The sequence below is a fragment of the Contarinia nasturtii genome, unplaced genomic scaffold, assembly GCF_009176525.2.
Source record: "Contarinia nasturtii isolate CC-2019 unplaced genomic scaffold, AAFC_CNas_1.1 Cnas_scaffold_928, whole genome shotgun sequence".
Taxonomy (NCBI): Eukaryota; Metazoa; Arthropoda; class Insecta; order Diptera; family Cecidomyiidae; genus Contarinia; species Contarinia nasturtii.
Window position 1 is genome coordinate 835849 of NW_022198275.1, and position 24618 is coordinate 860466.

Below are 24618 nucleotides of genomic sequence, written 5' to 3' on the forward strand. Positions count from 1 at the left end.
AGGTTTACTGTTAAAATATTGCGATTTCATAAGGAAACCTTACAAATTAATTTTTTAATAGCAATACTAAAATAATTTGTTGGGTTTGTCTCTTGTGTGCCTTCGAATCGTTTTCGGATTGCTTGTGACACACATAACTCAAGCAAGGCATCAGCTATCAACTTGAAATTTAATTTTCGGACTACTGATCCCCAATCCACAAAACAACAACAAAATTATTTTTCTTTTTGGAAAATTCGTCCCGGAAAATTACTTTCCTTGAAAATTCGGTTTTTCCTAAGAATTTGTATGGGAATCTGAAAACAAATTGATTTACATGCTTTTTTACGGATGTGTCTGTAAACAGAAGCGGCCAATATATAACATCTTATGTAAATTAAAATATACGCAGTGAATTACCTATCCAATGAACGTTTTATATTTCCAGTTTTTGCTTCCAATAGCAACTATGTATCCATTTTGGCAGAAATATCGGGTTAACATATAATTTGAACCCTTTTTTTCGTTTGTTTCCATTTTTATAAAATATTTTATTTCGTTTTATTCAAATTTACATATTTCTTAACAATTATTACCAAATTTATTGGCATACCCAATGTCTGTATCTAAATAAATTTATTTCAAAAGATTTTTAAATAGCAAAGTATTGTTTGTCATACATGTAAAAGCACCAGTACCACTTTTACATGGTTGACCAATCATCAATCGACTTGATGGTGAATTTAAACTATCTAACTGACTCTTAACGATGGCCGATTTCAAGAACTTAAGCGTAGATTCGAAGGACATTTGTTGCAGCGGCGATGCTGACGATTCGATGCCTGATCTACTGAGCGGTTTGAATGTTCCATCAAAAGTCATATAATCAGCGATGAGTAATAAATGCCGGGGATCGACTGTAATACCATAAACCTGGAACACTTGTTGTACTTCCTATAATAATGACAAAAAAAAAAAGAAACAAACAATTGAAATAATGCATTCAACTCGGTAAAGAAATTTAGGTGCACACCTTAACAACAACTCTAGCAGCGGCTTCGATACCATATGTTTGAGCCATAGCATGGATTTGATTCGTATAAAGTCGATCCAAGTCGAGTACCTCTCGGTGTTTGAACATTTCCTATTTAAATACAAAACCAATCATTAATTTTCAACATTTTATTCCAATAAAAGTTAAATGCTAAGAAAAATGATACCCTTACCGTAATGTTAATACCATCAGTTTTCAGGAAAATGTCCTCATTCTTATTGTACGTGATTGCTCGTTTGATATGTGGCACTTCGGCTATAACTGACTTGTGTGCAATATCTTTCAAAACGATAGAAAGATCGACATTTTTGTGTGTCATATTCAGTTGGAAAGTGATTTCACACCATAAATGTGTATGCTTATCAACGCGATATCTCGTATTATATTCGCTTGCTTCGTTTCCAAGTTTTTCCACTTCGTCTTCATCCACATCCGCGATATTTTCTGGTTCCATCATTTCAACATCAGATTCATTATCGGATGCAATTTTTTCACCTTCTTCAATGGCCGCTTCATCATAATCACATTCGTCCATAGCTTTACTCTTAAGTTTAACAGCTGTAGCATCATCCTCGTCGCCAATGGCTTCATCGTCAGAACTATCATTACCACCAGCTCTAGTCGTATCTTTTTCTGGTTCTCGTTCATCGATTTCACGATCTTCGCACTGTTCAGCTATTTTCTTTTTCTTCTCTTCGGCACCAATATCAACCGATGAATATTTTTCACTCGCCGCCTTTGCAAAGGCCTTGAACATTAGCCTAAAGAACTGTTCACGCATGTGTCGAAGAATTTTCTTTGGTCGAATGACAAAATCTTGTTGATAAGCGTCCGCTTGCAAGAAATTAAAACGAACACAACATTCTCGAGCTCGATATGGACGTAGAACAAGATGTGATTGAACATTTATCGATTCCAAAACATCGGCCACAGTAACTCTGGCCATTTTCTTGCGCAGTGTTTCAGCACTTTGATCCATATTTTTATGCTTTTTAAATGGTATATCGAGCGACGGTGTTTTTATATTTTCCGTAGCAAACATTAAAATTTCTCTGAGACGTGGAATACCCAGCGTCACGTTCATTTCACCTCTACCAGCAAAGTGAAAAGTGTTCAATGTCATCTGGGTTGATGGTTCACCGATTGATTGTGCGGCCAACAGACCAACTGGTTCACCGGGTGCCACTAGTGATTTCATCGTTTTTACCGCAATTACATTTTCAAATGATTCTTTGTCAATGTTCAAATTCTTCATGTAGCCGACCATTAAGTTTTCCACGTGTTCGGGTAGAGAGCCGAAATTACAATCTGGTTGGTATTTACTTGAGACAGGATCGGGACGCGGTACACATTTCTTCGAATATTTTGCTTTTTGCTCATCGTCTGCTTCACTCCAAAGTTTTACAATTTGGTCGTCAAGATTTCGACGATGTGTCTTCTCGTTTATTGCATTCGGATCTTTCATTGTGATGTCCGACACGATTTCACGGGAGAATCTCTGGAAACTGGTCTCACGTCGTTTATCATCATTTGCGTGCTTTTTCATCCATGATCGAACCTTTTTCTTGTGTTTTATAACACTGTCGTAATTTTCGAAATCTTTTAATTCGTCCAAGAATTCTTTATTTGGAATTATACTTTTAACGTTGTCAAACAAGAATGGAAATTGCTTGGTTTTCAAAAATTGCGATTTCGAAACATCCATACCATCTTCACCGTACATAAATTGAACCACTGAACTATCACTATCACGAACTGTCATATCATAGTGCACATTCAATCCTTCCAAATGTTTGATCAGACAACGTTGCAAATAACCAGAACGACTTGTTTTTACAGCTGTATCAATTAAACCCTGATGAAATCAAATGGTTTATATGATTAGTAAAATGATTTAGAAGCCACATTATGAAGAATAGTAACTTACTTCACGACCAGCCATACAATGGAAGAAGAAATCTTGCGGTTGAATGCCAGTCATAAATCGGCCATCAATGAAGCCACCTGCTTTTGGGCACATTTCAAATGTCGGGAAACATGGTAACGTACGCCCTGATATCATCATTGGCGGCCGTTTGCCTTCCAATTCAATTTGGCCGAGCAAACATGAAATTTGCATTGTATTCACCGTTGATCCTTTGGCGCCGGAACCAACCATCAATTGTAAATTATTTTCTGGGAACTTACACAGTAAACCAGCGGGAAGACAAATTCTATGATAATTTTCAAGAGAAAAACAGTTTTTTAGAAACATAATTATCAGTTGGATTTGCATGTCAGAAGAGGCAAGCGACTTACTTATTAATCCGATTTGTATAACTATCCAATGCAGATTTATAGGCACGATCCAAGAGTGTTCTAAATTTCGGATCACGATTAATCGCTTCAGACATTTTTTCGGCCAAAATTTCAAATGGTGTATCTAACGGCAATTCTAAGGCAGTTGCTACAGCTTTTGGTCCAAGCTGAAATTTACAGAAAAATATATACATTTCAATCCACTTTCTTGGTATACTATCAGTACTTTTAAATACTAAATGTGTAAATACTACCTTTCGAGTTTTCTTGATAATTTTTCGTCTATTCTTGTCGGCATGTGGCAACACCAAAATATCATGAACACCGAGCGTGAAACCTTCTCGCTGCAGGTTGATGGTAAAGACCTTTGAAAATGATGAAAGTAATTGCGTTGAACACTCTCCGCCGTACAATTCGTACATGCAGTGAATTAAACCATAAGGTGTAGCGCCGTAATGAGTTTTATCCAAAACACCGACACACAATTCACCTCCCCGAATGATAACTTCACTCTCAGTCATATTATTTTCGGTCAACGGTGTACCTCCGGCTAACCATAGGCGTTCTTCTTGCGTTTGCCAAGATTTTACACTCGTTTTGGCGGTCGATTTTAAATTGATTTTATGCTGTCCGACCGGTATGATATTCATTAAAATAGTTGATAAAATTTGTTTGCCCGACCACAGTCTAATGGGTTTTATGATTGTTGGCGGCAAAAATTTGATGTCTTTTGAAATGTGTGCCAATGCGACAAACACCAATTGCTGATAGTCTTCTCTATTGAAGAATCGTCCTCTCATCGACATTTTCACACCAGAAATAACATGATCTTGAATCAAACCACCCAACGGTGTACCATCCTTTGCTACTAAATATTGATTTGGCACATTTATCAAATTATAGGCTTCACTACGGCCCAATTCATTTTGTGGCACATGAGCATTCATTTCATCACCATCAAAATCAGCGTTATACGATTTACAATTCGAATAATGAAGACGGAACGTTTTTTCTCCTTTCAGAATGCGCACTTTGTGTGCCATTATACTGTTTTTGTGCAACGTTGGCTGACGATTCAACAGCATTACGTCGTTGTTCAACAAATGACGGTGAACAATTTTAACACCTTTTTCTGTTGGTGTCAACAACATTTTGGCGAGCGATTCACGTTTGGCCGCATCGACTCCAGATACGATTTGAATTCGACCTTGTTCATCTTCAACGAAATTAGCACTGCAAAAAAAATCGTTTTTAATTCTTTATGCACATTTTTTCATAGAAAAATTGTATACTCACCCCGGATGAACATTTGGCCCATTAGTAACCATTTTTCGTAGTTCAGCCACATTCCATGAAGTGACAGGCACTGGATAGGATAATTTTCGTGCAAACACCTCGGGCAAACCGATTTCATCGACATTAATGAATGGATCTGGCGTGATAACCGTACGCGCTGCATAATTGACACGTTTTCCCATCATATGCAATCGAATGATTCCTGTTTTCTTTTCAAGAACTTGTTTCAAACCTTGAACGCCGTGCGTGTTTTGTCCGAGTGCACTGTCCCATGTTTGATCGACGCATGTTTGTAATTTTTGCCATGCATGGTACATTTTTTCGTACGATGTATCACCAGTGGCGCTATCATACAATGCTTGCGTTTCGTTCGCTTGAGCCTCGGCCACTTTTCCATTTATCTTTGCACAAATGGTTTTCAATAGACTGTTCGATTCGACAATGTTCTTTAAAATGGTCGTTTGTGGATGTTCACGGATCTCATTTTGAAATTTATTTGCTGGTCGAACAATTGGCGATGGAACTGGAATTACATCCATGAAGAAAATATCCGTTGCAATTTCAACATCTTCCGGTGCATGCATTAAAACTGGAAACAGTAATTTCAACATTTCCTCGTGTAAATCGTACACTTTGCGCAAGTATTCACGGCATTCATCGGCCAACAATGCTTTGTTCACTGTTTTTGAACGGCCGTAACTGTCATTCCTAATGGAAAACAAAAATAAAATAAAAAATCAATTTAAAATTCATTTTCGGTAGTTTGATATCACAACAATTCACTTACAAGTCCGAGCTCATTTCTGATTTTGAAGCGGTTACCTAAGGGGAGAATCACAAAAGAAAAGAATAAAATTTAAAATAATCGATAAGTATCTCACTCACTCATCCACACACACACACACACTCTTTTTATTACACATAGATTCAATTTCTATCACCTTCATTTGACAATCTCATACGTAATACATATATTACAATTAATGTATGAATGTGAATGACGATAATCGAAACTAATCGAAAAATAATCGTAAAACAATAAATAAAATAAAGCGGTTACCATTAGCTTTTTGAATGAATATTTCACTTTTTTCAATGCCTCTTTACAGTGTATGCATCGTTTATTTGGATTACTTTTGATGGAACTGCTAACAATTGATGCTCGTAATGATTCCGAATTTTTTGTATTCTCAACAACATCGCATGATTGTAAACCGAAATCCAATAAACGTTTCATTTCTTCTAATTTTGAGTCTCGTGCTGGTTTTGAATATTCACTCACCGTTTCCGATTTGTAAATTTCAATGTCTTGAGCTTCGGTTATATAGCCGGCGTCTAGTAATTTTAATTGCAATACCAAAATTTCCATAACTCTTTCGGAGATTTGCATTTGAAAGCAGCTGAAGCATGTAATTCGTAAAATGTCGTAGACACTTTTTATGAAAATTGGATTATACACAAGCATTGACAATTCGATGTGACCCATATGGCCATTACAGTCTAGCGTTTTGTAACACGTACTGCACGGATCCGAGTTGATGGAAAATGGACCTGAACAATGCAAATATGATATGTGTTTTATTGATAAGAGTTCACATGTTCAAGTTTATGTGAATGTCATCTTACCCATTTTTGAATCATATAAACCACCCGGCAATGCATGACCCAATGGATCAAAGAGCAACGGTGTAACTATCTTGGCCACGCTCAACGCACGAATGTTATTCGGACTAAATACCGAAAATCGCAAATTGTTCGCCTCCAAATGATGCAGTTTCTTCATGGTTGAGGTTAAGTTCCTTCTATTTTCGACGATAAATAAATGATTTTTTACACTTTTTTCTACAAAAATTCATCAAATTGAAATTGTTCACGCGATTGAAAAGTACTTATGCAGAACTCTAATTTTTATTTATTGTTTTTTTTTTTTTAAATTCGTTTGACATGTGTTCAGAGCACACAACCGGTGTGTTCCCAAAAATCAAATACAATGTGCGATTTCATTTGACAGACATCACTGTCACATTTTACCTCAAAAGTGCTTGAATGTCAAAAACTGCTATAAACTTCGAGTGTTTTTCCTAACCAAAGAATTTCTCCATATTGCCGCTTATGTTTATTGCTCCAACTGAAAACAAATGCATTTTTCCAAATATAATTTAAGGCCTTTTGAGGTGAACTAACCTCGTGTTGATTAAAAAACCTTTTTATGTATAAAAATCATTGATGGATTTATTAATGTTTATTTTGGAACTGAAAATATTGATTTTTTACTTTTTATTCTTATTCTTATATCTATTGTTAATACACCATATAGCATCTGCATTTTATGTTTGTTTAAGAGATGTTGGCTTATCCAATGGACATTTTTTTTGTAAAAGAAAGCGTTGATCAAATTTAGTCGCCTCCTTCCTTCTTCTCTTTGAGTGCTTCCTTGAAACGTTCTTCGAACAGCGACAGTTCGGAAATGATATCGGTAATGGCATTCATGAAAGCTTCTTGTGGTGAGTAATCGGACGTTGTCTGGATGCGAAGCACAAATTTATGTTCCAATGGATGCGGGTTTTTGTAGCCGGCAAACAAAACATGTGGATCTTTCAACAATTGATTGCGAATCATGTTGCCCAATGTGTGGTCCTCTTTGTTTACGGTGAAAATTGCGGCATTTGGTACTTTTGTATCGAGCTCCTTGACGATTTTCTTCTCTCCCTCATGCAATAAAAACGATTCAAAGGTTGGTGGCGCATTCATTTTGCGATTTTCACGTGAATATTCACTTTTTTACACAAAAATACGTTCAAATTTTCGGAATTTCGTTCGGATATGTTTATTGCGTGCGACCAAAACTCGTTGTGTACACTGACGCGAAATAACTTGTCAATATAGTTTGAATGAAGGTCGTTTGGTGTCGCTGACATATAATTTACGCGCCGAGATTTAGAACGTCATTGTCAAACAACTTACACGCTATTTCAACATTGTTGAATTCAGGCCGCATTCAAAATTCGAGCAGAGAATAAACAAATGTGGAAGTTTACTTAAAGAAATTCGCGAATTGATTGTTTTGATCAAGATGCCGGACGCAAAAATCAAAAGTGTTGCACTTTGCAGTAGCGAAGATAAGGTAAAATACTTTTAATTTTTTTTACATGAAAAAACTATCATAAATTTGAATGATGAAACTGTTTTTTTTTTCGTGTGTGGGTTAGAATTATCCGGCCACAAATCTGGTGAATAGTCAAAAGAAAAAATGGAAATGTGAAGAGATTGGATGTGAAAAGGCGTTTGTTGTTCTACAATTGGAGAAACCGACAAAAATCAGTGGCATTGATGTTGGCAACGAACATACAGCTATCTTTGATGTGTCAGTAGGTAGAGTGGGTTGGTCGTATGACAAATACAAGGTCAATACAATAATCAAATGAAAACCGATTTCATATTATCGAAGTAATCAATTTAATTTTGTTTAGACAATTTTGATGTCATCATCGCTTATGTCCGTAACGGATAGTCGTGCATCTGAAAATCCTAATCGCGTTCGTTGTTTTGGAAAAGACGCTCTCGAGCAGGATGTTGTCAACGAAACATGGGAATTCGTGAAATTTAATTGCCAACAACCTTTCAACAAACAAGTTCAATTCGGATTATCGTTTATTGTGATCCATACACCAGACGCAACTTCATCAGAATGTGCATCAATGGGCAATACAACGGAAACAGCAAGTCCAAAGAAGAAGAAGAATTGTGACGAAACTTTAAACTTGCCAAAAACAAGCGTTTTCGCACAATTCACGATGCGAGATGACTCATCCGATTCATCAGATAAGGAAGCGAGTTCATTGTTTTCAAAATGGAAGGAAGAAAAAAATTCACCGGCCAAAGACATAAACAACGGCAAACAAAGCGGTAAGTTTATCAAAATACAAGTCATTATATTTACACAAACCAACTCTTGGTTGAGTATTGCAAACAATGGTATACAATATTCCATATTATTTATGCACAGCGGCAGCAGCGATAAGAGATGCATCGTCATCAAATTCAAAATTGGAACAATGTACGAAAATCAATCACAAAATCGAAACACCAACGGGAAAAGCAAAGCGTTCAATTGATTTGGGTGAAACAGGTGCGAAAAGAGAGCGTATTAATCGAAATCGTCCAGCGATTATGTATGATGATGAAGATGAGAACACATCAAAGCCTAAATTCGAAAAACTCATCAACGATGACAAAGAACGAATTGAACGCGAGCGCAAGAAAGAGGAGAACAAGAAAGGCAAAAAAGACATTTTACGCGATGATAAAAGCAAAAAGAAAATGGAACAATCGGCCGACAAGTTCAAAACATTTTTGCAAACAGATATGGAAGACAAGGCATCGCATTCATCGAAGACAAGTAGCACACACGTTGCTGCAAAAGATGAATATAACATCGAAGATGATGACGACGACGATGATGTGCTTGTAGTGAAGCAAAAATCACCGGAAAAGTTTGATATTACTGCCGACAAAACCGACGACGAAGAAGGAAGTGAAAAAAAAGAATCGCCCGCAAAATTGACACCGGTAAACCCACAGGCATCAAGTTCAAAATCTCCACCACCTTGGGCATTGAAAAAGAAGCGACCGTCAACATCAAATGATACAAGTGCTAGTAAACGTAGCCGAAACTCTGAATCCGATGATGAAACGGGTGGACTTTTACGTGGCGTGGTATTCGTCATCAGTGGCATTCAGGTAAAATAACCATTTGATTGCATTTGTATATTTTTCGTTAAACAATTCGCGATTTTTGCGCTATAGAATCCACACCGTGGTGAGATGCGAGAAAAAGGTGTCGAAATGGGAGCGAAATATCAACCTGATTGGAATAAATCGTGTACACATTTAATGTAAGATTTTTCTCCATCATTATCTTGAGTTTGAAAATTAAAACAATATTTTGTATTTTCGCAACAGATGTGCATTCAAAAATACGCCAAAATACAAACAAGTGAAAGGGTCGGGTATCATTGTGAACAAAGATTGGATCGATGACTGTTACGCACAGAAGAAGAAGTTGCCATGGCAAGATTATCAACTCTGAGTACTCGATGTTTTTATTTTTATTTTTTATTCATATAGAAAATGTGATTTTTCTTGAACGAATCATAATCATAAACATGCTTTATAAGAAAGGGTTAAATAAAATCCCATACTGTTTTTTAGTATTATTTGTCACAAAGTTTCGTATCATATTTTATTCAGACCGACTCAATACAAATTAAAATGTTCATTGATTTGACTTTCTTTTTCTCTTGAGCGTTTGAGTTATAAAAGTGACAATGAAAAGAAAGAAAATCTTCACTCAAAACGAAAAAAAGTTGTGTTTTTTTGTAATTTACAGCTCATACGAATAAAGTTAGATATAATTTATAATAATATGTTAATCGTAATATTTACAATGTAAATTATGTATTTTTTTGCGTATGGCTAATTAATGTCCTTTTGTTTTTGTATTGTTGTTCTGTCTAACCTCCTTCAAAAAAGGAAACAAAAAACGTATTCAAAATCCTAATACAACGAATATTCTGTACGACTAAATGACCTGTTACGTTTTTGCGATTTTTTTCTATTGTTTGCTGCTACGTCGTCGAAAATTGATTTCCTTCAAAAAGGTCGAATTTTAAATTTTATTTTGTTTTATGTTGCTTAAAGTTGCGTTTTAATTTCTTGTGAAAAATATTTGCTTAATATGTTCAATCCTTAACTAGCTTGTATTCAATTAGTTACTCTCTCGCTCTCTCAAATTTTGTCCACTTAATTTCACCGTATACACATACATGGTAAGTATATTCATATAATTATAAATTCTATTTCACTTTCATGCATTTCATTATTTACTAATCGCTCATTTGTTTGCCATTTCATCTTGAAATCTCTTTCATTCTTTTCGATTTGTTGTTTCATCTTTTTTTTTGTTCGATTTTTTTTTTAAATACACTTTAAATTAAATTTTTATAATTAATTAAAATAATTAAAAAGAAATTATAAGTTGATCACAGCAGTTCGGAAAATAAACCACCAAACCATGCTAGATAAATTGGCAAAAAATATGTAAATAGGGCACGTTTGAGAGACATTTGCGAGGTTGTGCCGACAGCGCTGCTGCCTGAACTCTTATCATTAATACTATTACTATCGATTTTATTATTATTGCTTTCGCTTTTGTCAACGGACTTATTAATTTCTTTATCACTTTTGTCGGTGGCGATGCCGGTGCCACTGCTACCACCATTACCGCTGATTGGATCAACAGGGTGTGTGGTTGATGGTCCTTCTTCTTTGACATTCGGTGTGTAATCAATTGGACCAATACCAGAGCCTTCCTCTTCGATATCACCATCGCCCGATCCCGAACCGCTACCATAGTATGGTTCCTCTGTAAATGCGAATGAACAATTTGAATTTAAAATGTGTGAAACTCAACAAAAAAAAAACATGCAATACATACCATTATCGGCCCATTCAACATCGTGGCCGTTGTATGCGTTCCGCAATTGGGTGATGGAATTTTTCAATGTAAATAATTGTGCTTCGAATGTTGCTGTGCGTCTGATGTTTATTTGTGATGGAAATTCTGGATTTGATGTCAGATCATTTGCAATCATATGTGGATATCTATAAAAACGTAAACAATTTTGAATTATTGTTTTTTTCAACTTATATTAATCGTTGTTAAAATCCAAACTGAACAGTCTCAATGTAATTACCTGTCAATTCCTTTTCCATTCCAACAGTTCATGTCGTTGCTTGGTGATGCGGCAATTTCATCATTGTTACAAATTTGATACGGTAAATTTGACCAGAATTTCTTTGAATCCTTGACTTTTGTTCGAATGTCTTTGACAAGTTTATCAAGCGGTGGTTCTTTGTTATCTTCTGTATCATCATCGTTGCGATCTTTTGAAGACACATTTCCGCCATTTCGATTGCCATTCTTATTCTTTCTGCGTCCTTTATTCGATGAGCTCGGCCCTTCCTCATCAGATTCGCCATCAAATTGAAGTGGCTCGAAGACCAAATCACGATTATTTGCCCGTTCGGTTGTGGGCGCAGCTTGACGCTTTTTACGATTCAAATTGTTTCCAGAAACATCGTTTGATGATTCATATGAAATCATATCCATGGCATTAAACAAAGGTGGTGCCGGTTCAGCATCTTCAAACGAGAATAGTTTATCTTCCCGACTGATGTCATCAAAGTATTTCTTTGGTTCAGCAACAATCAATTTTGGGCTAGGTCTGAATGCACGACGTTTACGTTGTTTAACGGGATTCAATTGAGGTTTACCACATCCGTTGAAGATTTGTGCTGATATGTCTTGGCCGGTTTCCTGTAATTAAAATCATTCCCATTCAAAATAAATTCAAACATATTGATTTTGTTCATAATAAGCAAAATGAGTATCAACTATTTACCTGGAAGTTCATGATAGCTTCGGAAATTTTTATATTGATTGGTTCAACAACCATAACAATGTTAAATGGTCCCAATAAACGTTCCGTTATTTTGTCCATTGATTGTACAAAATTATCCCATTCGGCGTCCAATTCAATGAAATGATTTAAACATCCGCGCATAACATTTACACAATAATTTGAGCATGGTTTTTCAACAAAGCCACGGCATGCACCGCATTGTTGCATTTTTGTTAGAGCACTTGTGCATTCCGACCCAGGTCGTACATTTGCCATATTTCTAGCTACTTCAGCTGCTGACGTTAAAGCCTGTTCAAATGTTCGTGTCGCCACAAACGATCGTTTTATTTGTCCTGTCAATTTCTCGGGAACGTCGCCGAATGGCTTCAGTTGTTTCATGTGTTCGCTCACACAACCCAAGTATCTAATTGAAGGCAATAAACAAAGCACGAAAGAAAGGAGCAAAAAAAAAAAAACAAATAGAAGAAAACAAAAATCCATTAAAATATCGTTCAACACAGAGCACAGCTCATAAATAATTCATATTTGTGGCACTATCTTGCACACTGACTATACTCACTTGTCATCGAATTTGTATTGTGAATTCAAAACGGTGAACATTTTTTGGTACAAAATGTTGAAAAATGTATCCAGCGCTTCGGTTAAATCAACTTTTCCACGAACATAATACTTTTCCAAGTCGTTGAATAACTCGGAGAACACGTACGAATTTTGTTCATAAATCACGCCATAAGTTCGCTTAAACATTTCGTGGAATTCCGATTTTGATTGAGATAGTAAATTTTTAAAGAATTCTGAAAACAAAAGAGAGGAACAGAGAGAGAGAGCGAAAAAAAGAATATTTCGATTAGTTGTTTGTTGATTTGAAAATCTATTTTGGTAATTTGATTGAATTCAAAACCTCAATGAATTAAATATTTGATGTGCAATCGTGTGAAATACGTACCATTGAAACGGCTGGCTCGTGCCGACAACACCGATGCTAATTTTCCAATCAATTCTTTGGTATTTCGTTCGAGCGTTGTACGTGAGCTGCTGGCCAATCGAAGTTCCATGTTTTTCGAACAACATGTTCCAGATGCGGGCGAATCACAATAAACTAAACGAGCATCTAAAATGAAAGGAATTGCAAAAAAATAAACATTAGCATCGCTTAAAAATAGACTTATTACAGAGAGAACTACGAAAATAAAATGCTATTTCGTGCGCAATGACATGAAAAAGGCGTATATATGTACAAATACAAAAAATCAATATATCCGGATAATAATAGATCCGACATGTATATAAATCCCGGTTTAATTATAAATCTTTGGCTCAATTCCATTGCAAGTGCAATATTCGAAAAGTGCTTCAAATTCAATACAAATGCTTCAAATTGGCAAGCAAAGACAATGAAAATTCAATTTCAATGCACGCAAATTGACTCAAGTTATTTCGGTGGCCGATGTACAACCACAATATTTGCCATCTCACAAGTCATTTTTCATCTTCATTCGAATTGCTATGCATGGGCATGCATTTTCGAATCAAAGAAGAGACATGTAGATATATATGCATGTGGTTTAAGTTTGCATCCAAACACGAATGTGAATGTGTAAACAGATAAAGCAAATAATCCAAATGTTTACATAGTCGGTTCGAATACATATATAAAAAACATCATGGGTTTTTCTTCTTCTTTCAAGCAAAATCATTTCAATCTCTTCTCAATGTACAAAATGCATCCATTTACAACAAACATTCATCTCTTGCACATTATCTGGATGAATTTTCGTGTTTGCATGTTGATTTTCGAGACGATACATTTTCAACATCGATGAAAATATTCAATATTTTTGAACAAAAAAAATTCGTTCATTTAAATAATGGATGTTTGTGCATCGGATTCCATTTAGTGCCCAATCACAGTCACTACAATGTTTATCCATTGCTGATGCAACTAAATAAACCGTCGTACGGTCAAAAAGTATTTTGACTGCATAATATATTACGTGTGATATCAGTAGAAGTCTATTGTTGAAAGATATGACATGTGATTGTTTGGATAAGCAGACATAAATCGATTCTTGTTCGTCATTCGTTTTATTCTCGTTGTTCAAACAAGCTCGTATGAATGTAGAAAACCATTTTATGTGATCACTGGCAGAGATAACACATGCATCTGAAGTGTAGAAAAATATTACACATTGAAAAGAATTATATCGAAATTGATATGAATCAGCTCGCATTGAAATAGCTCAATTAGTGTCCAAATAGGTAAGATTCATGCGATTTCGCCGAAACGAATAACCAGAGATAAAATTAAACTAGAATTAATTTTCGTTAGCACGAATTTTGATAGATTTTCAAATTACGTTGTCAAGTGTGGTCCCGTTTGTTTATTAGTTTTATTTGGCCTCCTGTTTTAAAAATAAATTCCATTGAAATCAGATGGTATGATTGAACTCAGTGATTAAAATGAAGCAGAGCAAGAGGGCGAGAGAGCGAGAAAGCGGCGCACATGTGAGTCAATGGATAATAAATTAACGTTGAAATTTCGTGAGTTCATCATTTGATGAGGAGGAAAAAGTGAAGTGAAACAAAAAAAAAAACGACGAGCTGTGAAAACATTTATAGATATACGTCCGCGTGTCTGGCATTTCTCTCAATGAATTTATACAATCTATGTACAGACGGCAGCAGGGGAAAGAAATAATGTAATTGTCAATCGAAATTGTTTGCTTAAAATCAGTGTTGGATGATTTTCTATTTAAAGCCAAGTAAATTTAATTCAACATTTGTCATGTACTATAGTATCTGTAATACATTTATTATGGTCTTTGTCGTTGTCGTCATCGTCTTTTAAAAGCAAGCAAATATTGCCTTATAAAAATGACATAAAGTATATCCGAAGTGTTTTGTTTTCCATCTCTCTCTCTCCCCATCTTTTCGTCTCTCGTTTTTCATGTTTCGAAGAGTGAATGCAGCAATCGAAGTGAATTTTATGTGATGTATTTTATGACTTTTATACATTTTTACAGCCAAACAGACACTTATAATCAATTTCCTCTGTAAAATGAAAAACTCTTCAGGTAGCCGATGTGCGCGCACAATCATGCAACGGGAATACCCGTGTATCGTTTGTTTTATTTTAATATTTAACTATATTTGCACTTCTGGCATCCCACACAGGTAATATTATATTTGACACGCTGTGACTATGCACATTGCACACAGATTCACGGGGTATTAAGTTTTGTATATTGACGTTCAATTCCAGCTTTGATTTATAATGATGTTTGTCGCGCATCTCGCACACAAACGGCATGGTAAAAGAGGTGAAAAAGGCTGAAATCCTGTAATAAAATATATTTTCTTTTTGTCATTCTTTCACTCTATGTGTATATTTATCAATAAGTAGGCAGGTGAACGTTGAACACATTGAATCCATATATATGAGTGTGTGTGGCTGTGACGTGCGTGGCAATAAATGTGTATGTTTTGAAATGAATTTATATTCTTTTATCAGTTTTATATTTTATCAAGAACACGTCGAACAACTTTGATATTTGTTGAAATTCCTGAATGCGTGGAAAAAAGGGGGACATTTGAATCATTCAAAAGCAGAAAAAGAGAATAAATATTATCGATTGTGAATCAAGCGCATTCACAACTATTTCAGACAACAGAGAAGGAAAAAAAATAACACGACGATTATTATTATAATCCACAATAAAATGGTTTGGTTTATCGTGGTGCATTTTGATTTGAAAAGTGAATCATCACATTCTTCACTATTTATTCAGTTCGCATTTTATATCATTGTACGCGTTCGTACATGTATTGAAAACGATAAAAATCAAACAATAGCGTTGGAATTAATTGGTGTGAAGCCTTAGATAAGATTAATTGAACAATTGACTCATGGAAATATGTCACAAAATCTCGTTTTCCAAATAAATCAAATTGATTAGAAATTCAATTGACGACTTGAATGGCACATTGCCTTTTAAGTGGGTTTATTGGCATTGCAGTAGCAATTTGATATGAGAAATATTCATCTTGACTCTTGCGAAATGCTATTAATTAAATCTCGTTTAAAATCACTTAAGAAACGAAAAAAAAAATCATAAATAAAACATATTCTTAAGCCGAAATGACGTTTCAACACTGACGTAATTCGTTTGGAAATGCTGGTTATATTTTGTTATGTCTGTCTTGTGCTTGAAGTGATTCGATATTCAGAGGTCACATCGATAATACTCTGTAAATTTTGTCGATTGTAATTACGTTCAAGCATTAGCTTATCGCTTCATCCATAATACACCAATTTATTCATATTAAAGTGCTTGATGCGCTCTTTAAAATACGGCCATATTTTTCCCATCCCAGAATTCTTTCAATGCTTGAATATTTGTTGCGATAAACTATATATTATGTGGCTCTAGCAAACATATCAAACAAAAGGTAAGATAAAAGGAGGAGAAATTGATGTGAACATAGAAGAAGAAAACAAAAATCTGAAAATTCCACAATGCAATACAACATCGTCTGGAGCACATTTTCATTAAGAGAATGGTGTTTGAGTTCTTGAATGACGGATTGAAACAAATAAAAGACATACAGAATGAGAAGCAGAGGAAAAAAACGATACATTTAGAATTGTGTTTATACAATCTCCAAGTTATGTTTTTTTTTTCATTCCCAACCTTTCCTCACAACTTTTTCTTCCTTTCTCTCTCTTTCTATCTCCTTTGATTCAATGTGCCAACAAGAGTTGTCTATTATCCTTTTTGGATTATGTTTTCTGAATGCTGTCTTAGTTGCTTTTATCACGATTCAGATGATACAAATATATATATAAAAAAAAACATACAAAATATGGTATATAGTATGTAGCAAACAATGCGTTAACAACCCATAGCAGCATTTATGACAATGCAACATTGACATCGACACTACGAGGAACCGGCAATTCAATTCAACATCCCACACAAACATTTCGATAGATAAAGTCAGTCAGTGTAAATGCAATCGAAGAGAGTGCCAGTCAGAGAGAGAGAGAGAGAGTGAACATAAGAATTGATCCAGCCTCAAATACATTGTAATTTTTAGTAATTGCATACAAATCTGGGATAGACCAAATCGGAGGAATAAAAAAAAACAATAATATGTACCAAACTATGTATTAGCAACGATTCGACAGCCAACGGGATAAAGAAGAAAGACAAGCGCACCAAATGATGGCCAACGAAAAAAAAAAGAAAAGAAGAGGATAGAAACCAAACGATATATTATACATATATTGTGAAGAGTTTGCAGACACTTGGCGCCTTTGGTTCGTTGCGAATAAAAAAACAAAACACAAATACACATATATTTTAACACAAAAGCTTTTAACTGCATATCTCTTGGGTCTTGGCATTATGTGCCGTTCATTACGTTTTATTATAAATGCGGTCCTTTTGGATATATTCAAGCATGCGATGAATGATGATGATGCCGAGTGTAAATTACACGAAACGAAACACACAAAGGGAAAATGAACACGACAAGCAGAAGGTGAGTGACAGAGAGAGCAAAAAAGCATGCAGATCATTCTCCGTTTTGACTGGGTCATTAACTCATGTAGGTCTAAATAGGATAACAATAACAAAAAAGTGCAAACAAACTGTACAAAGAGTTTATTACTTTGAATGAATGCTGACGCGTCGAAAAAAAAAATAACACACTAGGCTCAAGTGTCCGAAAAACCGAATATTTCGGTGCTTTTTTGTTATTGTTCTCAGTTAAATTTCATTCTTTGGAATGCGGGTAATTTTTATTTTATTTTTGGCACTGTGAAAATGATGTTGACCATTGTGTTGATTTCTCTCAATATATCGGTTGATATCTTTAAAGAAGCAACAAAACTATCAATCTGCCGTCAAGTGTTAAAAATGAATAACACATTCGATGTGTTTGGGAACTTTGCTCGTTATCTCATTCTGTCTCTGTTTTTCATGTGCATGTACCGTATGCAAGGTGTGCATTCGCTCAGAGGCATTTTTATATCTCCTACCTACATGATAGGTTCATGTTTAGCATTTTGAAATTGTTGTTGTTCATTTCTTTTGATCTTTTCTCCACATAACACTCGAAATTATCGTTTTCACTTTGTGAAGCAAAGGCATCAACAACCATCACAGCAGAAGATCGCTCTCATAGCGGCGAAATGACAAATGAAAATACGAGACGATAAAAGAATGCACAGAATACATCGCTCATTCTAATATTCACAGTATTAGGCATTAGGCATAATAATAATAGATGTTATAATCAGTAAGCGGCAATACTCATTTATTAATTCGATTCTTTTGTGTGCTTGTGTGTGTGTGTGTCTCTTTGGGAGCGTCAGATATCTATCGTCAAAGCAATATTCAATGGCTTTTGAGAAATGAATATGTGCACAATAAAAACAAATCTTTATTTGCTGTCCGTTTGGCTTGTTCTCTCACAATAATCATAATTCGTTATTCTACATATGCTTCGGCTTCTTCTTCATTTCCAAAATCTGTGTACGGTTGGATATATTAGATTCAGTTTACTTTGTTCAAAACGGAAGAGAAAATGATAGACACACCGAATGCGCACAAAAACTGTCGACAGAGAATCCTAAATTAGGTATTAACGGCTATTACTTTACACAAGTACTTATTTCAATCCATCTATTATGTGTGTTATATAAGTTGTTTGTTTAGTTAAAACTAAATTGTACCGACGATTGAAGCAAATAACTATTGAATTCGATCGTCGTCATCGTCATCATCGTGCAGAGGATAAACTCAGAGAGAAAGACACACAAACACCATTCATTTACGTATTATATTGAATTTAATTTGTTTTTTATTTAAATAAACAAGGATGAATGTTTGTTGCGCTATTGATTTATTCCTCATTTTCGGAAGCTTAAACTCAGCCAAGCGCAGCTAAGCCAAACCAATGCACATGAAAACGAATCAGTTTGGAAAAAAAGAACAAATCGAAAAGAAAATTAGAGACAGAAACACATGCACCGAATGAACAGAAAGAGAATTATATCTGCACTCAGTTAATTCAATGCACGAGTGTGTTCAAGTAGGTGACATGGCAATGAGAGGATACAACAATCTTGATATTTCCTGTTTTATAAACCACCACAGAATGACAGTTTGAGACGTCACGTTTTTGATGAACGATCTGATTCCTTCTCTTCTGTTTCTCGTATATATTTTTTTTTGTTTTTTCTTCTTTGTATTTTTGCCCGAGTATGTTATAGGCATAGTTCGCAACATGCGCTATTATTAAAGAACACAGGATTCTTGGTTTCTTTTTTGTTCGCCGCAAGCTCAATTACCGTTTTCCATTGAGTTTGTCAATTTCAATCAAGTTGAAGTTCACAACGCGAATGGCTCATTTTTGTTCGGTCTCCTTGTATTTGCATCTATGTTTCAATCTGCTCTTGATCCTCTTTAATTTTTCAAAATTGTTCTGAAATTGACATTGGTTATGGCTATGACAGACTCATGCCATTTACTCATACAATCGCCCGGCCTTTAATTAATTGTTAAATTGGAAAAGCAAACACTTTTGAATTAATTTATGACGATATATTGCATGCCAAAGTGGATGATGACATCGATGCATGTGTCATTGGCAAAAATCGAAATATTCACTAAAATAATAATAGTAATAAACCTAAGTGCTATTAAATGCGATGAGTGGACCAAACATATTCAAAAAAACAATATATGTATTGCATGTACCAGCATCTCAAATGCCATTAACACGCACACACCGAGTATAGAGAAGTGGATGAATCGTGTTGTGTGGTAAGTGAGTAGTCAGCTACTTATTGTCCATTGTTATCAATTTGGAAAATGTGTCGCCGCATCTCCCGTATCCATTCTTTTTGACAATAATAAAAATGAATGAATTGTCGACATTTGCCATTGCTACATATCAATATTAATTACAGATGAGCTCACAACCAGATCTATCCCTCTCTCTCTTTCTCTCTTTTTCTCATTCTCTCTGTCTATTCAGTGTTCAAGAGAATAAAACACAAATCCTGTACAATTGTGAATAAGAAGGCCATAAATAAAGTGTTTGTCTATGATTTTCGTCAGCCATACAATCGTTTCAACACAATTTCGTTTTCCTTCTTTAGAAATTTGTGCGTCCGAATCTCTCTCTCTCTCACTGTCTCTTTTTCACATCCATACGAAAAGAGTGTGTGAGAGAGTATGTGGAATTATTACTGAAAGGTATGAAATATTGCATTGAATTCAGTGGAAAAAAAGTGATCCAATGAATAGAGAGAAAGATGTAATCAAATTGAAGGAAAATAAGAAAGAGACAAAACAAACGGATCGAGTCCATTCATTTCGTATTATTTCATTTTTCTTCGTTTTATTTCTCTTTTTTTTTGGTTGAAGCGCATCGACCGTTTGTTTGCCAAGACAGTCGTGTGTGCGTTTGTGTGTATGTCTATTCGTGTGGATGGATAGATAGATAGAGCAAATAGCAAAGCACACATTGGTCACACAATTGTTGGATGAGATGTGCCGATATGCGTACATAATGGCATTTACTGATATGGTTATTAGAAGAACAAAACTGAAGATCTTTTTTTTAGATGAACGAGAGAGAATAGGCCTATCTCAACTGAACACCGAAAACAGTTGAAAAACAATGAACATGAATAAGAAGAGGAAGAAGAAGAAGAAGGTGGAGAAAAGGTACAAACATGTATCCGCTCGACTTGAATTGATGGTATGTGCATTTTTTGGTGCTAGTTGCTCTCTTCTATTCTTTTCATTTTCACAGATATTACTATTAAGTGCAATAATAACCAGATTTTTTTTCCGTTTAATGTATTTAATAATAAACGTTGTGGAGGAAAAAAAATGAACGGAGATTTCTTTATTTTCCTGCTTTTTTTCTTCACTCTTTGCTATCGTTGGTTCGTTCTTGTTCATTCTTCGTGCGCCTTTGTTTAAACAGAAAACGTGTGTGTTCGTTTACCTATTAGCAGTTCGTAGAAAATGTTTCGCTTGAGAATTGTGTAGCATTTTTTCTTTACTTTTTTCTTACTCTTTATTTTTTTATCTAGCAATATTATTATTCTCGATTATTATAACTGGTGGGCATTTCACAACTGCATCTTATTTTTTTCCGCTTCTTGTCTCGCCTTTACTTGATTGCGTTTGTTGTGATTCTTTATTTGTTTTGTCTTTTGTTTTTGTTCCGTAGCCGAGCTACTCTCACAAAGTCTGCACGTAGCAAAACGAAATTTTATCGTTGATGAAACAAACTGTAAAAAAAACCGTCAAATGTTTCATAAGTTGCGTAGGATCAGCGAAAACGTCGTCATTCATCAAACGCTTTGTATATTAGTTTTTTATAGTTTCTTTTTTTTTTGTTTCAAATACGCGCATAAGTTTGAACGATGACACGGAGAGCGAGCGCGCATACACGCAGCGAAAGAGAGAGAGAAAACACTCACAAAGTTGCCAAACAACGATTTCAAATCGATATGAAGCTGATATGTGTATATGTTCTTTGAGCTTTAGTTAATAAAGTCAATCGGCTGGATCTAAACCATGCTTCATTAAATACGTTAAAATGATAGCAGCAACAGAGAGCAAAAGAGTATGCATGAGTGATATGTCGTGATGTATCGTGGGCTTGTGCAATAAAATTTGCTTCTTTCGTTGTCATGTTTTCTTTTTGCGTCTTCAAATTCTCTCTCAATCTTGTTGTGCTTTCTGTGATTTGATTTTATGATGAGTTTTTGTAAAACGAATCGTCGGCCAAATTACGTAAAACCCACTATACAGATAGTTTGCTTAATTCACTGTCTTTCCGAGCGGATAAACAACATCAACAACAACAACGACGGCAATGAAGAAAACGAGCGAAAAAAAAATAATTTCATAACAAAACAAAGAACGAGGCTACGAATTAAGTCGGATACAGCAAAAATCAAAATGGAAACAAATGGTTTCTATATGAAATTATACCACCCACTAAAAAGCATCTTGCTTATTCTCTTTCACATTCTGTCAAGATTTTTTTTATTCCATTGTATGCTATATACTGTATACAGAAAAGCAACCGAATCCAATCGACCAAACCTAATGCGCTTAACATGTATTGTTTTCATCATCATCAACATCATCTCAATTTCGAGGCGCGTGTATTTCATTTCTAACGTTTTATTAGAGGAAACTATTCCATCAATTTGAATATGAGAACAATCAATGTTGTTTTTGCCATTTTTGCTCTTATTCATTCTGTATATAATGATAGCAGTAATATTATGTATCGAAAGGTTGGTTCCATTTTGGCACATCGAGAAGACAATATATATTCCGAGAAGAAAGAAAAAAGAGAAGCTCATAACCATGCGAAACACACACACAAACTGCACATATGATGATAAGTACCGTTCGGTTCGTTCCAATTTTTTTTCTCCTGTATTGTTGCTGTTATTGTTGTCGTCGCTGTTGCGAGTTCATAATATAATTTGTGAGAACGCGTCATAAATATTGAAAAAGAGTTTGAGGCCATATGGCGATGATCGTTGAAATGGGAATGTCACTGTAGGGGTGCTTGAACCGATTTTTGCCAACATTTTATTGATTTAGTTCAATTGATTTATTTACTAGTAATTGACTGAAAACATTACATTTGCGAAACAAGCGAACGAGCGCGTGCTGAATTTGACCATACGGCGTTATGCACGATTTTTCTTATATTTCATTTGCGATCGATCGATCGATGTCGGTTGCACGTTTCACACTACGCAAATCATGGAAAAAATTTAGTTTGATGAATATAAACGAGATGCTTGTGATCCGTATGTGTTATGAAGCATGCGAATCGAACTTATTAACAACAAATAAATTGCTTTTCGTCACTCAATTTTATTTTGATCGATTCGATTCGTTTATTCATTTATCGTTTGTATGCATGTAGTTTTGACTTTCATTGGGTGTGCATGTGTGTGTGTTTGTGTGGATGTATGCATGTGATTCATTTTCAATGAATCTTGCGTGCTACAATTAACCATGAAGATAAATCAATTCGTTAGTTATTTTATGAGACACTCCAATTAAAATGAAATGTTCTCAATTTGGATGCGATCTAATGTTAAATTGGCTATTGTAATATCATTGGAGCAACAAGAACACAATCACTTTTCATTTTGTTTCCAATGACTTTTTTTTGTATCGATTCCTATGTTAGATCAGAAGGCAATTGAACGAATCGAGATTACATTTTATTGAGAGTGGTGTGATGTCACAGTGTGCGTGAGCGGTGAATAGTTTGATAGAGGTGTCTTTTTGTAGCTTCCAATATTTTGAGGAATAAAAAAAGAGATGTTTTCGCTTTTTCGGACTAGCCGCAGATAAACCGCATGATATTTTCGGTATTGTCATCGTTCCCATGTGAATTCGATAAAAACAAAAAAAAAAAAAAAGGTTTTTAAGAAAAACAACAATTCGTGATTTGATTAAAAACAGCAGGTCATCCATTTATGAAGCAATTAAGAAACGCGGTTACTGATTGCCCGATGGCATGGAACCATTCGACTTTGCTACACATTTGAATGATATATTTTGGAATATCATGTAACATATAACAAGCAATGGATGTTTCAGCGGCATCTCGGCACACATTCATCTCATCATCATCATCATCATCATTACTATTATTATCGTCGTGGCAAAATGCAATGCTTCAGTTTTTTGTTTGATTCTTCATATTTTTTTCTGTCGCCCCAATGGTACACAAACAGAAGACGGAGAATGAAAAAGCTGAAATGATGCACTGATTGCCGTTGTGCAACGATTTTTCGACTTGATGCGTTCACGTTCGTTCTGGTCCATTTGCCACTTTGAATCGGTGCGCTTACGTATTGAGTTTATATATATTGTGGCGTGGAATTGCATTCAAGCTTTTGTTGTTCGTTTTTGTCTTTATTTTCCGTTCATATTGTAGGTGATCTCGTCACACCGAATAAATGTTTGTGTATGTGCGCATTTGCCTTTTGTGTCTCATTTAGTGTATCAAATTTATGAATTTAATTCGAAATGATTTATTTACCTATTAGACTAATAATTTTTCATATAACATGTCAGTTTTTCAGTCAGTGTGTTGTCTGAAAAATCCGAAAATGCAACCGTAAACAACACTCGACCAAATACGGCGCATATTTTTATAACTTCTTCTGCTCGAAGTGGTTTCATGTGTCCATTAAATTAAATGAATGGATGAAAAATCATGAAAGACAGAGAAAGACTAATAGCAACGCACACACAACTGAACCGAACAACCGAAAAAAATGCAAGAAGATGAAGAGAAGAAAAAAAAAACCGTCACACAATTAATACATTCCATTTTATTATACATATTTTGTTCCTTGCATCTAGAGCAACGGCAGGCAGTCGGTGTGCGCGGGACGACAGAGAGAAGAGTGACTCAAAACTTTTCGTTTCG

General features: G+C 35.1%; 4 protein-coding genes across 4 annotated transcripts in view; 1 reads left to right on the top strand and 3 right to left on the bottom strand.

Annotated features, from left to right (window-relative positions):
- Positions 1–511: 511 nt before the first annotated feature.
- LOC116342933 (DNA-directed RNA polymerase I subunit RPA1) lies at positions 512–6602 on the bottom strand. The gene is made up of 10 exons (XM_031770755.1): positions 6254–6602; positions 5688–6178; positions 5415–5449; positions 4628–5335; positions 3586–4564; positions 3332–3498; positions 2961–3246; positions 1206–2888; positions 1013–1123; positions 512–933 (listed from the first exon to the last, which is right to left on the bottom strand). The coding sequence occupies exons 1-10, from the start codon at positions 6408–6410 to the stop codon at positions 616–618; spliced, it is 4935 nt and encodes a 1644-aa protein (XP_031626615.1). The 5' UTR covers positions 6411–6602; the 3' UTR covers positions 512–615.
- A 254-nt stretch (positions 6603–6856) lies between these two features.
- On the bottom strand, positions 6857–7507 carry LOC116342739 (DNA-directed RNA polymerase II subunit RPB11). Its single transcript, XM_031770460.1, has one exon. The coding sequence runs from the start codon at positions 7376–7378 to the stop codon at positions 7025–7027; it is 354 nt and encodes a 117-aa protein (XP_031626320.1). The 5' UTR covers positions 7379–7507; the 3' UTR covers positions 6857–7024.
- Positions 7508–7566: 59 nt separating this feature from the next.
- Positions 7567–9855, top strand: LOC116342738 (DNA repair protein XRCC1). The gene is made up of 6 exons (XM_031770459.1): positions 7567–7751; positions 7837–8031; positions 8098–8533; positions 8634–9367; positions 9434–9522; positions 9590–9855. The coding sequence occupies exons 1-6, from the start codon at positions 7701–7703 to the stop codon at positions 9714–9716; spliced, it is 1632 nt and encodes a 543-aa protein (XP_031626319.1). The 5' UTR covers positions 7567–7700; the 3' UTR covers positions 9717–9855.
- Positions 9856–10126: 271 nt separating this feature from the next.
- LOC116342737 (glypican-6) overlaps positions 10127–24618 on the bottom strand; it is a 33286-nt gene continuing 18794 nt past the window's right edge. The window contains exons 2-7 of the mRNA XM_031770458.1: positions 13058–13222; positions 12671–12905; positions 12091–12514; positions 11383–12005; positions 11124–11290; positions 10127–11051 (exon numbers count right to left, since the gene is read on the bottom strand). Of these exons, the coding sequence (XP_031626318.1) occupies positions 10669–11051; positions 11124–11290; positions 11383–12005; positions 12091–12514; positions 12671–12905; positions 13058–13222 (1997 nt within the window). The 3' untranslated portion in view covers positions 10127–10668. The remainder of the gene's footprint in view (positions 11052–11123; positions 11291–11382; positions 12006–12090; positions 12515–12670; positions 12906–13057; positions 13223–24618) is intronic.